Source organism: Protobothrops mucrosquamatus, unplaced genomic scaffold (genome assembly GCF_001527695.2).
Source record: "Protobothrops mucrosquamatus isolate PMUCROS unplaced genomic scaffold, P.Mucros_1.0 scaffold_168, whole genome shotgun sequence".
In the NCBI taxonomy this organism is placed as follows: Eukaryota; Metazoa; Chordata; class Lepidosauria; order Squamata; family Viperidae; genus Protobothrops; species Protobothrops mucrosquamatus.
In genome coordinates this window covers 1026350-1042586 of record NW_015386244.1, presented here as the reverse complement: position 1 = coordinate 1042586, position 16237 = coordinate 1026350, and the positions used below count along the sequence as shown (strand labels likewise).

General features: G+C 39.2%; 1 protein-coding gene across 1 annotated transcript in view; it reads left to right on the top strand.

The window, feature by feature from the left end:
• Window positions 1–16237, top strand: part of MTHFD1L (methylenetetrahydrofolate dehydrogenase (NADP+ dependent) 1 like) — a 130105-nt gene that overhangs the window by 53107 nt on the left and 60761 nt on the right. The window contains exons 16-19 of the mRNA XM_015821824.1: window positions 1044–1120; window positions 2027–2167; window positions 8110–8178; window positions 9850–9961. Of these exons, the coding sequence (XP_015677310.1) occupies window positions 1044–1120; window positions 2027–2167; window positions 8110–8178; window positions 9850–9961 (399 nt within the window). The remainder of the gene's footprint in view (window positions 1–1043; window positions 1121–2026; window positions 2168–8109; window positions 8179–9849; window positions 9962–16237) is intronic.

The following is a 16237-nucleotide window of genomic DNA, read 5'->3' as shown; positions in this document are numbered from 1 at the left end:
GTTTTTTCATATACATATTGAATTAAAACACCATATAATGTCTTATTAAACAAAAAAGCTTCCTTAAATTTCTGCATTCATTGCAGGAGAACAGCATGTCCTTCCAAATTTTCATTTTATTTTTTTATTGAACAAACATTCACAATCACCCCTCTACCAGAAGAAATTTTGAGTGGCAAATAGAATAAAAACATACTACTTAAAAAGATCATTTTTAGAACATGCTCATTGTTCATCTAAATGTAAAGTTAAAGCCTCGTTCAAGTCAGGTTTAACTCCTGGTAACTTCATGGACATGTCAATATTGTTTTCTTGGTAGCAATATGGAAGCGACTTGATCTTCCTTCTTCTGGGACATTTTTTATTTTTTTGTCTAACAGTCTAACCTATAGTTTTGATGTTCCCTGGAGATCTCTCATCCAAATATTAACAGTCTTTAAATTTCTCAAATTATCCTTATTTCCAACAATTATTGGATCCAAGGGTAATTTGGATTGTTTTACGAACACTTTTAATTGAAAAATGAGGTTTCAATTATGAATATTCAGAAAAATGGTCAATCCGGGGGGGGGGGGATTCTAAGGAAAGGTCTTTCTATCTTTGTAGCTGAAAGGTTAAATTTTCCTATGAACAAAGTTTAGAGCAGATAATTTTATAAGTTTGTTAAGCAATATTTTGAAGTACCTTTTGACTTTGTCTATGTTAAAAATAATAATTTGCACTCAGGAGTGAATATTTTAAACATTCTATAATCATCTTATTGCAAAAAATGTAATTATTCTAGTCCCATATAAGAATTTGGAGCAAAATTCAACCACACAAAAACTTCTGTTGCTCTATCCTGCTACAGTTCCACACTTCCATAGCCTTTCAAAAGAAGAAGAATATGCATTAAGATAATGAAATATGTGGGTGTTTAAATTATATCTATAATATATTATATTAACAGAGGGAGATATGCAAACATTTCCCACCCAATTTTGGTAGAAGAACAGAGGCTTTGATGCTTTAGTAAATGTTTCAGCTATTTGTTTTCTTTTCAGTGGTGGATACAAATGATAGATTCCTTAGAAAAATAACAATTGGCCAAGCAAACACAGAGAAGGGGTTTTCTCGCCAGGTAAATAAAGTTCCAATACATTGTATGTTTGAGATTAAATTTCATGTACACTTTATGATGCTTTGTTCCTGCTATTATTTCAGCAAATCAATATACCAAGGTTTAGAAATGAATAAATCTGCACCATAACTTGAGATACAGTTTAGGATCATTGTTTCTGTTTCTGTTAAACATAATCTATGTTTATTCTAGAAGTTCAATATGCTTTACTATCTATAGCATACAGGAATAATTTCATTTCAACATAGAAGTAGACAGAACTGAAAAAATATGTAGAACTAGAACTCAAAAGTGATATGGATGAAATGGCCACCTGAGATTCCAATATACTCTTGAGAGCACTTATGAGCCTATTGCTAAACAAAATAAATATAAGAGAAGGATATCAGATGGAATATACAACCTCCTTCAAGCTTAATGTGATGAGCAGGTAGGCCTAGTTCTTTACATAAACAGCTAGAAAACTAACTAGATAAGAAATTGGTCTTCCATATAACCATAAAGGCAATGTTGTCCTTTACTACGTTAAATGAGAGAGTATGTTGTAAGCTTTCCGTGGGGCTACAGGAATCAAACCATTTAGCCATCATTCCTAGCACTCACCTAGGTACTAAGCTCTCAGGATTTTATCTCACACTATGCTGATCTTGCCAGCTTTACAGACCAATAGAGAACAATATAAAATCTCCTGCAAGTGAGCTTGACATGGTGTCTAAATAAACTGCAGATTGCTTTGTGGTTTTCTTAGCAAGAATATACAAGTGGTTTCCATGACCACCTTCTGGGGTTTTTTTAAAAAAAAAATCCGAGTCTAGCTGACAGCTATGAGACTATGCTAGGCATGTAGGATATCCAGTTATGCGCTTTGAATGTCTATTTTCTATATCTTTCCTTTTCTGTTCACAGACTCGGTTTGATATAGCTGTTGCAAGTGAAATTATGGCAATATTAGCGCTAACCAGTAGCCTGTCTGATATGAAAGAGAGACTGGGAAAAATTGTGGTTGCTAACAACACAAAAGGACAACCTGTGACAGCACAAGATTTGGTGTGTATTACTTATTTATAATGTTTTCATAATGTTTCAGTGGTTGACAAGCAGCAACATATGATAAAATAATACAGTAATCATAAAAATAATACAATTATTATCAAATAGTAATACAAGCAATTATGATATAATCATAAAATGATACCACCATACAGTCTCAGGCAAAACCTTATCAGTTCCCTGTCTACACATGTCTCTGTCCCCAAATGCATGCTGGAAAAGCGAGGGTGCAAATCTTATAGCTGGTGGGAGTGCAGGAGCCAGTCTCCTATGGAAAACTCTTCTTCAAATACTATATCTTAACAAGGAATGGAAAGCAAGCACTCTCTATAAGCAAAGTTTAGGTTTTGTTTAGCTTAAACGATCTCAGTCAGCCTCTAAGGCAGGGGTCTTCAAACTTGGCCCTTTTATTATTATTATTAAATTATTGTTAAATTAAATTTATATCCCGCCCTTCTCCTTGCGGACTCAGGGCGGCTGACAATCGATTAAAAATACACAAATGACAATTACAGGATTAAAATTAATTAAAAAGAAATATTTAAGTATAGTCTAATTAAAATATAATTAAAACCCCTCTAAAAATTACCCTAGGCCAGTCCTGCAAGCTGGAACAACCAAGTCTTAAGNATCAGGGATCACCCTGATCTCTGGGGGCAGTTCATTCCAGAGGGTGGGAGCTCCCACAGAGAAGGCCCTCCCCCTTGGGGTCGCCAGCCGGCACTGTCTGGCCGACGGCACCCTGAGGAGACCCACTCTGTGGGAGCGTACAGGTCGATGGGAGGTAATCTGCGGCAGGAGGCGGTCTCGAAGGTATCCGGGTCCGATGACTTGTGGACTTCAATTCCCAGAATTCCTCAGCCAGCGTGGGAATTGAAGTCCACAAGTCATAAAAGGGCCAAGTTTGAAGACCCCTGCTCTAAGGCATGTAGGATTTTAAAGGGAAGCACAACATCTTGAAATGCACCTGAAAATATATCGGCAAATGATACAGGATACATGGTGGGAGATGCCAAGACTACTACAATTAGTAAAGAACACAGGACACTAGTTCCCACAATGTTGATGTTTTATGACAATTTTGAGTGTTCCCTTTAATGTGCAGAGCATTACATTTTGCATTATTTGTATGAGCTCTAAGCATGCAATGCTTTTGCAAATGTTTCTTTGGGTTTAGAAATATAGTGCAGGTAAGAGATAACATGCTACCTATCTATTGATGAAGCAGTTGCTCGAAAGAACCAAGCACTAGTCTACATGCATACATTCTCCTTGCTTTGTTTTTTTTAAAGGACTTCAATCACTTTGCTTTCCTGTTGCTTTTATACCTTTTGGAGTGAAGAACATGGGAGAGGAATTGAAGTAACTATTTGTAGAACATTAATAACAATAATAATGTTTGGTCTCAACAAATCTTACTTTCACTTGAGTGCATATTTTGATTTGATTAGAGCCGTGGTAGCACAGTGGTTAGAATGCAGCACTGCAGGCTACTTCTGCTGACTGCCGGCTGCCAGCAGTTTGGCAGTTCGATTCTCACTGGCTCAAGGTTGACTCAGCCTTCCATCCTTCCGAGGTCAGTAAAATGAGGACCCAGATTGTTGGGGGCAATAGGCTGACTCTGTAAACCGCTTAGAGAGGGCTGTAAAGCACTGTGAAGCGGTATATAAGTCTATCGCTATTGCTATTGATGAATAGAAAGGTAAAATGAGGATCCAGATTGTTGGGGCCAATAGGCTGACTCTGTAAACTGCTTAGAGAGGGCTGTAAAGCACTATGAAGCGGTATATAAGTCTAAGTGCTATCGCTATTGCTATTGATTGAGTCGTGTCGACTCTAGAGGATGGTGCTTAACTCTGTTTCTTGGCCAAGGGAGCCAGCATTATCTGAAAACATTTTCCATGGTCATGTGGCCAGAATGGCTATACTCCAAAGTCACACAGAACACTATTACATTCCCACCAAAGTGGTACCCTTTAATCTACTTGCATTTGAATGCTTTCAAACTGCTAGGTGGGCAGGAGCTGGGGCAAGTAACGGGAGCTCACCCATCGGGCAGCGCTCGGGTCTCAAACCTGGACTGTCAGCTTCCTAGCTGACAAGCCCAGTATCTTTAACCGTTGAGCCATCGTGCCCCCTCATTTTGATTAATAATAGCACATATTCAAATGTGAATGCATTTTTTAAATTACTTTGATTTCTGTCTCTGTAAAATATTTTCATGCATTTTTACAATTCTTTATTTAATATTCAGCCAAAACCACTAATTCCTTCTTTCTTTTATTTCTTTCGGATATGAATAATATTTAATATACCCAGCAACTCTCTTTGGTTTGAATTTCAAGAGGGCTATATCACATCTTTAGCATAGTGTAATGAAATCTAAAATACACATTGACCGATGAAAACCAGATGCTGGAAGGAATGGAGGTGGGAGGAGGCAGAGAAGGAAAGATAAATTGAATATTTAATAAACTCAGAAGCTCTTTTCCAAAGTATAATGATTTTTTTAGAAAGCCTGCCTCAGTAATGGAACTACGGGATTTGTTGCCAAAATATGGTGTTCATTGAGCATAGTCTTGAAGACTAGATTGCAATTTGGCGGCTGTCTCGTAACAAAATGTTTGATGGATTGATGCCATATCTTCATGGTAAATTAAGCTGGCACCCTCAAGATTAGTATTTCAGCAGCCTTGAGGAATATAAAATAAATGTGTAGCTATTTATATAGTAATGACATTTATCAAATTACATATCGTTGAAAAATATGGAAATGCACCTACTTAACAATTTATTCATTTTACAAAGAGTGTACAAATAAGGATATTTCTGCAACCAAACAGTGTGATGATCAGTTAGTTGTAAGCTACTTTTTTCAGCCCACCGTAACTGAATGGTTGTTAAATGAATGGCTGTAAGTTGAGAGCTCTCGATAATTCTTTGCAATGAATCTGAGTTTCTTTGAAAATTTCATTGAAAACCAAAATTCACCTTTAATCTAAAAGGCACAGTTTGGGACCATTAATAAATCTTCAGACAAACTATCTGTATATGAAAGCACCTGCAAATAAGTTAGGCAGCCTGGAAGTCAGTTGCAGATTTAAAAACTGATATTGATTGATTATGTGCTATAAAGTCATTGTCATATCTTAGTGATCATAGGACTAGATTTTCTTCATGGATACAGATTGCTAAATTCCAAAACATGGCAACCTTGGCTTTCAGATTGCCAGTACTTGAACAACTTATAGTCACTAGGAAAGAAAGAAAAAGAAAGAAAGAAAGAAAGAAAGAAAGAAAGAAAGAAAGAAAGAAAGAAAGAAAGAAAGAAAGAAAGAAAGAAAGAAAGAAAGAAAGAAAGAAAGATCTACAGTCTGATCTTAGATCTTAGCCAGTTATTTTTAAAAATGTGCAGATTAACACAATGCCCTATTTCTCTTACAGTTTCTCAGCTGATGTTGAAAGTATGCTACTTCTATGCTTGAATTTGCATAAATTAAGAGCAGCCATCGAGAGGATTAATTAATTGTCTTTACTATAGAATAATAACTTTATTGTCACTTTGAATGTACACTAATTGGCATACTTTAAAATGAAATTTCATTGCATACAGCTCTCAAAGGGTCACCACCTCCGATATACACTACATAAATATGACATAAATAAATAAATGAATACAGAATTATGCATATACCCGCATATATTATATGACACAGAGAAACAACAGTCTAGTTCGGGTTATGTATACATGTGCATGACGAGAAAAACGAATCTTGCGAGTTTACCAAACGGGTGGCGCAGGGAACAAAGTTATTACAGAATCAGGTATAAAGTGTGGCAATGAATTCCATTTAATTCTGTGTTGAGTGAAAAAGACCATCTATTTGTACTGTATATCCTGTATTTCTTATATTACATTGGATGACAGTAGGTTCCATTGTTACAGGCAACTGAGAAATACATTTTTCCAAGCTACTTATGATTTTAGTGATCCAACTGCCTTTTAAGAAAAATGATTAAAAGCCCCAATGTTGCTGGTAACCATTACTCATAAAGAAGGTTATATAACTCACCAATCCTTCTTTTTTTTTCTTTCCCATCTTTGAAGTGTCCATTTCAAAACGGGGCATAATCCAGGTTCCAAATTTTACCTCACATTTTAAAACAGCAAGGTTTTAACAATTGTAATAATACTCTAATAATTTCAGTAGTAGCTGCTCCCCCTTCCCACTCTGCAAAAGTAAAAATGGTTAGGAGAGGCTGATTGCTGGAATCTTTTGGTTCTTCCAGATTTTCTTCTGCTGGCATTTTATAAGTGCCCTCACGTTGTCTGCTAGAGGTGCTTGCCCATTGATAAAATGCTTGCAACTTGCACCTGACCGGATCCCCTTTTAAAATTACCCCCAAAATTTCGTTAAAAATTTAATTGAACTGGTTTAATGGTTATAAACAAAAATGAATACAAAAATTGACATCAAAAACCCCTAATCACAAAATAGACCAACAATCGGCGGGACTCAGGCGTTCCTCTTCCCGCCCTATATTTAATTTAATTATTTATTTAAAATAAATAGAAGGCAAAGAGTTACATGCTACTAATTTATCAGAATCTTTCACACCTCTTCACACACATCACTACTTACCTAGCAGGATGCTCCTTATTGTCCTTACTTTTGTCCTTTTTAATGGCAGGAAGTGAGCTGCTGAAATCTATCATTAGAATGCAACTCCTCATCATTTTTATTTCCTCTGAAAACGTATAGAGCAGACATGTCAAACACAAGGCCTGGGGACCGGATGCGGCCCGCGAAGTGGTTTCATGTGGCCCGCGAAGCCATCCTGGAAACAGTGAGGGAACGGCCCCTGCTGCCTTGGCCCTGGCCCAGGCCGGCCAGGAGCCAATGTACAATTTTGTGGTGGCCATCTATGCTGAAATGCTCCACAAGGAGCATCTTAGCTCCACAAGGCCGTCCAGAAACAGTGAGGAACCAGCCCCTGCTGCGTTGGCCCCGCCCCCTAGGTGCATGCTGGGGAGGTGTCACCCTTTGTGAGGAATGAAGAAATGCACCATGCCTTGGCGCTTGCCCCGGTCCCACCCCTTCTGCCAGAGACCCTCAGATCTGTCCCACTCCTGCCCAGGCCCCCACAGGCACCCTTGACGCGAACGATGTAGAGCTGGCCATGCCCACCCAGTAGGCCACACCCACTCCATCCACGCCCACCCAGTAGGCCGCACCCACCCTGGCCACATCCACTCAGCCCCCCAAGGGCAACCGCAATGCTGATGCGGCCCTCAATGAAATTGAGTTTGACACCCGTTATAGAACCTCTTTATGTCTTACAATGTAGATAGGCTGACTGTTTATAGGTGGGACAAGAAACTTGCTAGACATTTGGGGAAAAGTCCGCAGTATATTCAAATTCCTGAGCATCAGGCTGAGGACGTCAGCAATGCGGGTTATAGAAAGCAGCATGAATGAACTAGAAAATTTGTGGTTACAAACACTACTTTTGATTTCTCCTGAATTCAACACAATCTAAGGGAGATCTCCCTTTTCTAACACTTGTAGAAACCCTGGGAAAGGTAGTAATCTTGAATAATGTCAAGTTATCAAACCACATAACACTTTTTTGACCTGTGCCTTGACATATTTTTACATTCGGTACAGGTTACTTCTTTCAAATTATAGTGTTTAAATGTTGTAAATCAGAAACCTATTTACAGTTTATAGAAATTGAGGCCATTCTTTTTTCTTATTTCTTTTAATTTGTGATACCGTCATTCTATAAAGCTAGAATAATCAATTCTAGCTTTATCCTTACTAGGTTTGTTTGTTTTTACCTAAATTACCTGATGCCTTAGGTTAGTTTGCTTGAACTTCTTCTTAGATTCAAATAACATTAACCTTAAAACTAAAGCAAAAATCTCTTTGTTTTAGGGAGTAACTGGTGCTTTGGCAGTTTTGATGAAGGATGCAATTAAACCAACATTGATGCAGACTTTGGAGGTGGGTCCAATCATCTGTAATCCGAGGCTTCATTTCTTTCTTCATAAATCTAAGTTGCTAGCATATGTTTTTAAAGTTTTGAACATTTTAAGAGTACGCTCATTGCTATTCATCTCCTAGAAAAATGGGGTTTACTCACAGAACAAATTCCCCACCCCACATATTGCCCAAGTCTGTACAAATGGCTTCTGGGATTATGAGAGTAATGAGGCTAAAGAAGACTGGGAAATGAAAAGGAAGTCTTCAGTGTGACCCAAAAGTGCTTTTTCAAAAGGCAACTGGACTTTCTTTGTTTTTCCTTGAAGACATTTTGCTTCTCATCCAAGAAACTTCTTCACTTCAGTTCAGAAGTGAAATACAGATGTTTGGAGAACGAACCTTCACCCACAGAAGAAGATGGTCCAGGTCCAGAGCCAAATAGGGCATTAAAAATGGCACCAGTACCTTTAATCACACCTGTCACCAGTGCATCTCCTGAAGCAATGAAAAGTGAAGCATCCACATCATCTGTACCCAAGCTGCCATATTTTGGACCAGATGTAGCTTCTGAAAGCTCTTCAAGGTCCCTTGGTAGAACATGTTATGGAAGATGAATGCAAACATGAGTGACCCTGAATAGGTCCTCTTGGTCCAGGAATAGTTGCAAATGGCACACAGTATGTAGCTGTGCAAAAGCCCTCTACTAGTGTTTCCATTTGTTCTTCAAGTAGGAGTTTTGAATCTAGATGAACCTTCAGTTTGTAGCCAATCTCTCTCTCTGTGTGAGAGTATAATCCCATTCAGATGGACTTTCTCTGGGATCATGTGATTCTATCTTGGAGGGATTTAGTTGGAATCTGTTCCTCCCCCAGAAGAAGGATCCTGGTCCCCATCCCCAAACACAACCAGTTTGGTTCCCATGTTGTACCCAGCCTGAAACCTGCAGAGAGCTCTAGAAACAGCAAATTATTTAAGGATTTAATTAATTTGCTACTTCTAGAGCTGTCTGCAATCGCAGTCCTTCTCAGAGGAATTTTACATCAATTGAATCAGTTGAGAACCCCACAGATCTAACAGTGAAAAAGAATTAACAGATACCCTTAGATTTTTACTTTCTACCTGTGAAATTCAATGTATGTGCCCAAAGCAAGAAGATTCATTTGATTCTGTGGTGTTTACTCTCATATAAGAAGGTATACATACTTTACAGTCTGATGTACACAGTCTAATTTTAAAAAGCTGAGTTATGACAATGAGTTGATTGAAGGAGCGGGCTTAGTTGCAGGTCACAGCAGCTCTGTACAAAGAAAACCAGATGGTGGAGAGGCTGCAGATACGGATTATAGAGTAAGATAATTAATTCTACACATTAATAATGAAATTGTTATGACATACAGTAACTCAAAAAGTGAACCTTGATTTGCAACAAAAAAGTGTAATTATGTGTTTAGGGACTGTGTTTAATAATATGCTATATGCTGAAATATGGCACAATCAGTAACATGTGATTGCTCCGGAATATTGGTTGTATTATACCAATATACTACCTCCTTATCCCATGCCAGTTGTTTGATGTAACTTCAGAATGCTGTAAAAATTAATGTAAAATGATTGCTCTCTTGTTCTTAATGTCACATCGATTTAAGCTTTAGTGGGGAATTCAATATGTCTGTCCTTATTATTTTCTTCTAGGGTACTCCAGTTTTTGTGCATGCTGGACCTTTTGCAAATATTGCACATGGCAATTCTTCAGTTTTGGCAGACATGCTTGCCCTTAAATTGGTCGGCAAAGAAGGATTTGTAGGTGAGAAAACTAATATTATTTTAGCATACTGATGTAGGTCTGGAACAGTTTAGTCCAGTGGTGGCGAACCTATGGCACACGTGCCAGAGGCGGCACTCAGAGCCCTCTCTATGGGCACGCGCACCATGCCCCGGAGGTGGCAACTTCCCTTCTTCAACCAGCCGCCCACTAACTTGCCAAGGTCCCACGTGGCTGGATGCATCCCAGCATGGCTGGTTTCCCTCCCCCCCCGTCCCATCCCTCCTGGCCTCACATGCTCTCTTTTTCAAGGGCCGGCAGGCTGTGACTGCTGATGGACATTGTCGGCCCCCATGCGCTCGCTGGCCTCTGTGTGCGGGGGTCGATGGTGTCAGGCAGCAGCTGCCCCAGCCCCTGCCTCACCTTGCCTTGCGACAATGGCACCCCCGCCCTGCCTAGCCTCACCCCGCAGGATGAGCCTCCTGCCCACCGCCCCACCTGCCAGAGACCCCCTGGATCTCCCCCAACCCTGCCCAGCCCCCACAGGCATCCCTCCCCATGAGCAACATTGAGGTGACCACGTTCACCTTGGTCACATCCACCCAGTCTGCCACGCCCACCACAGCCACGCCCACCCAATGGGCCATGCCCACCTGGCACCCGGTGATAAACAAGTGGGTTTGGGGTTGCAGTTTGGGCACTCAGTCTCTAAAAGGTTCACCATCACTGGTTTAGTCTGAAATGTGTTCTTAGGAGTGAATGCCCAACTATATATTATTTAACAGCATTTGTTTGTGAAATTTTCTGTTTGGTTTATTTATTTATTTGGGATTCTACATTAAAAACATTAAAGTTTTGCTGACATTAGAGACAGTAAAATTAATGTCATTGAAACAGTTTTCACAGTGGCATAGGATACATACTAAAGAAGTACTTTTTAAACACTTCTGTAGTGCTCCAGAGCCTACCAGATGAAAGGAGGACTGTGAATTCCACTGTTTCGTGTAGCCTTAATGAAAGGGAAGATAATATTTATGCTTAGATAGCTGTCTTCTGTTAATGATAGATCATAGACTTTGCTTCCCGGAAACCAAGACATTCTCTGCTTTGTTCAGGTAAAGATAGGGGAAAAAAACCTTTCTGACACAATGCTGAACTGATTAGTAATAACAGCTTGAATCCTAGGATCATAGTATTAGGAGGACTTCAGAAGTCATTCTGTCCAGCTTCCTTCCCAATTCAAGATCTGCTAATACATTTCAGACAAGTGGCTATTTGAAGATCTCCAATAAAAGGGAACATATCTATGTCTGAGACAACTTGTTTCATTGGTGTCAGCTCCGACTATCCAGAAATGTCTCCTTACATCTAGCCTAAGGGATGTGGTGACCTAACAGTTAAGACACTAGGCCTTATTGACCAGAAGATTGGCAGTTGGAAAACTGAGCACTGCACAATGGAGTGAGCTCCCATTCTTGCCCCAGATCCTGCCAACCTAGCAGTTTGAAAGCATGCAAATACAAGTAGAAAAATAGGTACCACTTCAGTGGCAAGGTAACAGGGTTCTGTGCTCCTTGGCGTATAGTCATGTGGCCAGCATGACCATGGAAATGTCTTCACACAATGCTGGCTCTTTCAGTTAAGAAGTGGAGATGAGCACTGCCCCCTAGAGTCAGGCACAAAGGGTCAGGGGAAACCTTACCTTTACCTTACAGCTAGCCTAAATTTGTTTTCTTATGATTTCTTCCAACTGTTTCTGGTCCTGTCCAGAATCAATAACCTGATTCTGCATAATCAATGTACAATGTTTTTAATTTAAATATGGCAGATAACTTTTGACAAACACCACCTCCCCATGAGATAACTTCCCTAGGATGCTGATGCCTCCTGTTCTAATTCTCCCAGGTTGTTTAACACCCCTTGATGCTTTAGGCTTTCAACTAGTTTTATCTGGTGTTTTTAGCCTCTGCTGCTTTTAGCAGCTTTTTTAATTGACACTGTTTTATTATGTGTTTCTATTGATTTTAGGTATGTTTTATTGCATGCCACCCTGAAAGCTCATTCTATAAGTATCTAAAACAATCTGTACTGATAATTTGTAAAGGCCTGCTATGATTTGGGGGTTTACTTATTTTGCTTGCATAAAATATTTATTGGTTTAAGCCAAGAATGCTTAAGAAAATAATAACAAGTTAAATCATTCTGCAACTATTCTGAATTTCCAGTGGATCCCTGATTTATATTATAATAATAATAATAATAATAACAACAACAACAACAACAACAACAACAATAAAGTTGAAAGGGACCTTGGAGGTCATCTAGTCCAACCCCCTGCTCAGGCAGGAAACCCTATACCATTTTGGACAAATGGCTGTCCAGTCTCTTTTTAAAAACTTCCAGTGTTGGAGTATTCACCTCTTCTGGAGGCAGATTATTCCACTGGTTAATTGTTCTAACTGTCAGGAAGTTTCTCCTTAGTTCTAGGTTGCTTCTCTCCTTGATTAGTTTCCACCCGTTGCTTCTTGTCCTGCCTTCAGGCGCTTTGGAAAATGGCTTGACTCCCTCTTCTTTGTGGCAACCCCTGAGATATTGGAACACTACTATCATGTCCCCCCTCGTCCTTCTCTTCATTAAACTAGACATACTCAATTCCAGCAGCCGTTCTTTATATGCTTTAGCCTCCAGTCCCCTAATCATCTTTGTTGTTCTTCTCTGTACTCTTTCTAGAGTCTCAACATCTTTTTTACAGCGCGGTGACCAAAATTGGATGCAGTATTCCAAGTGTGGCCTTACCAAGGCATTGTAAAGTGGTATTAACACTTCACGTGATCTTGATTCTATCCCTCTGTTAATGCAGCCTAGCACTATGTTGGCCTTTTTGGCAGCTGCAGCACACTGCTGGCTCATATTTAGGTGGTTGTCCACTAGGACTCTGAGATCCCTCTCACAGTTACTACTATTGAGCAAGGTACCCCCTATACTATACCCGTGCATTTGGTTTTTCTTGCCTAAATGTAGAACCTTGCTTTTTTCACCATTGAATTTCATTTTGTTAGATAGTGCCCAGTGTTCAAGTCTGTCCAGATCCTTCTGTATCGTAAGCCTGTCTTCTGGAGTGTTGGCTATTCCTGCCAGCTTGGTGTCATCTGCAAATTTGATGAGTTCCCCATCTATCCCCTCGTCCAAATCGTTGATGAAGATGTTGAAGAGCACTGGGCCCAGAACAGAGCCCTGGGGTGCCCCACTACCACTTCCCTCCATGTAGATGCGGTTCCATTGAGGACCACTCGCTGAGTACGGCTGGTCAGCCAGCTACGGATCCATCTGGTGGTGATGCTGTCTACCCCACATTTTTCTATCTTCAGTTCATCATCCAACACTAGATGAAATAGTTTACGAAATGACTTCAGGTTCATTTAATACAGGTGTCGTAAGGAGACTAGGTGATTAAAACAGTGAACCAGTTTCTTACGTTATTCTAAACAGACCGTACTAGATAAAAACTGTTTGGGTACAACCGAAAATCATTACTGAAACATTGCCTCTAGGTGTTCGTTGATTTGTTGTTTGATTATCTTTTCCAGGATCTTCCCAGGTATTGAGGTCAGGCTGATAGGTCTGTAATTTCCTGGGTCTATTTTTTTCCCTTTTTTGAAGATGGGAACTACATCAGCTCTTTTCCAGTCCTCTGGTAGTTTCCCTGTGCTCCAGGATCTTTGAAAAATATAGTTCAGTGGTTCTGAGATCACATCTGCCAGTTCCTTGAGAACCTTGGGGTGTAATCCATCTGGTCCTGGCAATTTGAACTCGTCTAGGCTGGACAAGTGCTCACTTACCATTTTCTTGCCTATCTTAACTTGTGTTTCTATTCTGTTTTTTATGGCACTATTTTTGATAGGTTGGTCTGTTTTTTCCCTTCCATAACATAGTGAATTATTTCCTTATTTAAAAATTCAGATGAGTGGATTCATACATGAAACAAATACGATGAATTAATTCTTCTTTTGGAACTGAAAATAAAATGCATTGGCTCTGAGTATCCATGTTACTGAAACACTGCATGTAGCCCTGCAATTATTTCACCCTTGTAAAGTCTGGAATGGTCTGTAACTAAAGAATGGTGATGCCATGAATCAAGAACAGGAATAGACATATAAATGAAACCAAATAAAAACAGAGAATGAGTCACTGAATACAGAATTTAGGTAACTGTATTGTATTTTGTCCTGACCTGTTTGCTTTTTATCACAACCTTTGTCAAGGGGAATACATTACAGATTTAATTATTGTAATATAGAAGTGAAGGGCGTTGTCTTGTTTAGTATATATAAAGCATACAAAGATCCATAATTTCTCCTCTTCCCCTGCCTCCTTTGGCACACAGCCTTTTTCTGTTATTGCGATAGCAGATAACTAGATAACTTTTGGCAAACTTTGTAATATTGTAAACATAAGTAGAACGGAGCCTTTATCAGCTGTCCAAATAATTTATTTACTTTATGGCACAGTTAAGATGATCACTGAAATAAAATATCCTATGGTAGTTGATGAGCTATCTATGTAGCATGCATACAGTTTATTATGCCTACCTACACTCCAAAGTCTGCAGCAGGTTTATAAATTCCCTGGTAAAAAAAACAACCCACTGCAGCCTCAATGTTTAAGTGAAATGGATGCTATCCAAAACTTTTTTTATAAATGTAAAGAGATTTGCTGTATTTCTTTTGTGATAGCCCTTTCTCCAAAAAAGGAAACAAAACCTCAGTTCTTTAGCTGTAAGCCTCTTTTGGCAACATTAGCACAAGTCTTAATATTTGCATTGTCCCAAGTTGTTTATGACCGCTTGTGTTTGCTTGACTTCACAGAAAATTCACTATGCAATGAGTGTTCCAGTGAGAGTTGCACTCAGACTCCTAGCTAGAGTATATTGTGATATAACAGTGCCTCTCTACTATTTCTTTTTCTAATTAAGAAAACATCTAATGCTTTCTTACTATTATTTTATCTTAAATTAAGTTCTCTTTTCCTGGGTTTTGGATCAAATATTAATTAAGAATTGTGTGTAAGGAGAATAATTGCTCTTAGCATTTAGCTGCAATTTAATCTCACTTCCTATTGCATTTCAGATAACAAGTGGTATGAAAAAAAACCTTATAATTTACAAGAGATAGCACTGTGATGCTGATGAAGAGTAGTAATTCCCATCCAATTATAACACATATGCAATTATTATTAAATATACACATAAATGTAAGCTTGGAAGACTGTTACCTTTTTCTCTGTAATATGTAATCAACCTCAAGCTTGAAAGTCATCTCCATGTGGCCCACAGAATTCAGGCAAAAGCCCTACCCTTAAATTCCATTGATCAGACTCTTGTGTCTAACTGAGAACATTTGGTCCTGAGGAGAGAGGATTTGGGAAGTAAAAATAAATTCAGGAAGATGTATTTCCCATATATTTCATTTTCCCTGGACATGTCCTGAGAGACAGTCACCTTTCAGGCTGTTGAAAAAAATCCCATTCCAGGGTTTAGTATAGCTTTTCCCTGGAGAAAAGATGTATTCCTATGCTCTTAGCAGCCAGTCATGTAAGCAGAGGCAGGAAATCATGTTTCTTGGTAAGACAGTATGCTAAACCTTTTAGAAGAGGTGGATCGTTTGTTGAATTATTTGTTGGTTAAATGCATAGCTTGCTTAGACATCAGCGAAAACCTGTTGTGTTACAGCTATTAAAATTTATGCCATCCACATATATCCGAAGGAGAAGGGCAGTTAAGAAATATGAAATAAATAAGTAAATAAAATATGAATGAGAATTGTAAAAAAGGGGAAATTGAAGGAATATAGATTTTTTTTCATATATATATATATATGTGTGTGTGTGTGTGTGTGTGTGTGTGTGTTTTCTGAGGTTTTCGCAGGTGTTTGTATGTAGGTCTTTGGTTATTCGGGTTTTCTCCCGCGTAAAAATGGAAGTGTCTTGGCGACGTTCGACGAAGTCCCATTCGTTATCTTCAGGCTGGTGTCTTCAGCTTCGTGCTTCTAGGAGTAATGTGTGATCACAGCTGTTTCTTCCTTTTAACTGCCAGTGGGATTTGAACTGATTGGGTGGGAGCTTGGCTGTGTTCTGATTGGGTGGAGGTGTGTTCTGATTGGTTAAGGAGCTTGGCTGTGCTCTGATTGGATGGGTGGTTGGCTGTGCTCTGATTGGATGGGGGAGTATTCTGTTTGGGTGGGGGCTTTGTTGTGCTCAGGTTAGTCTGAGTTGCAGGGGGATTTGAGATGGTGAGCTTCATTGCTGTTGTTTGGCTTC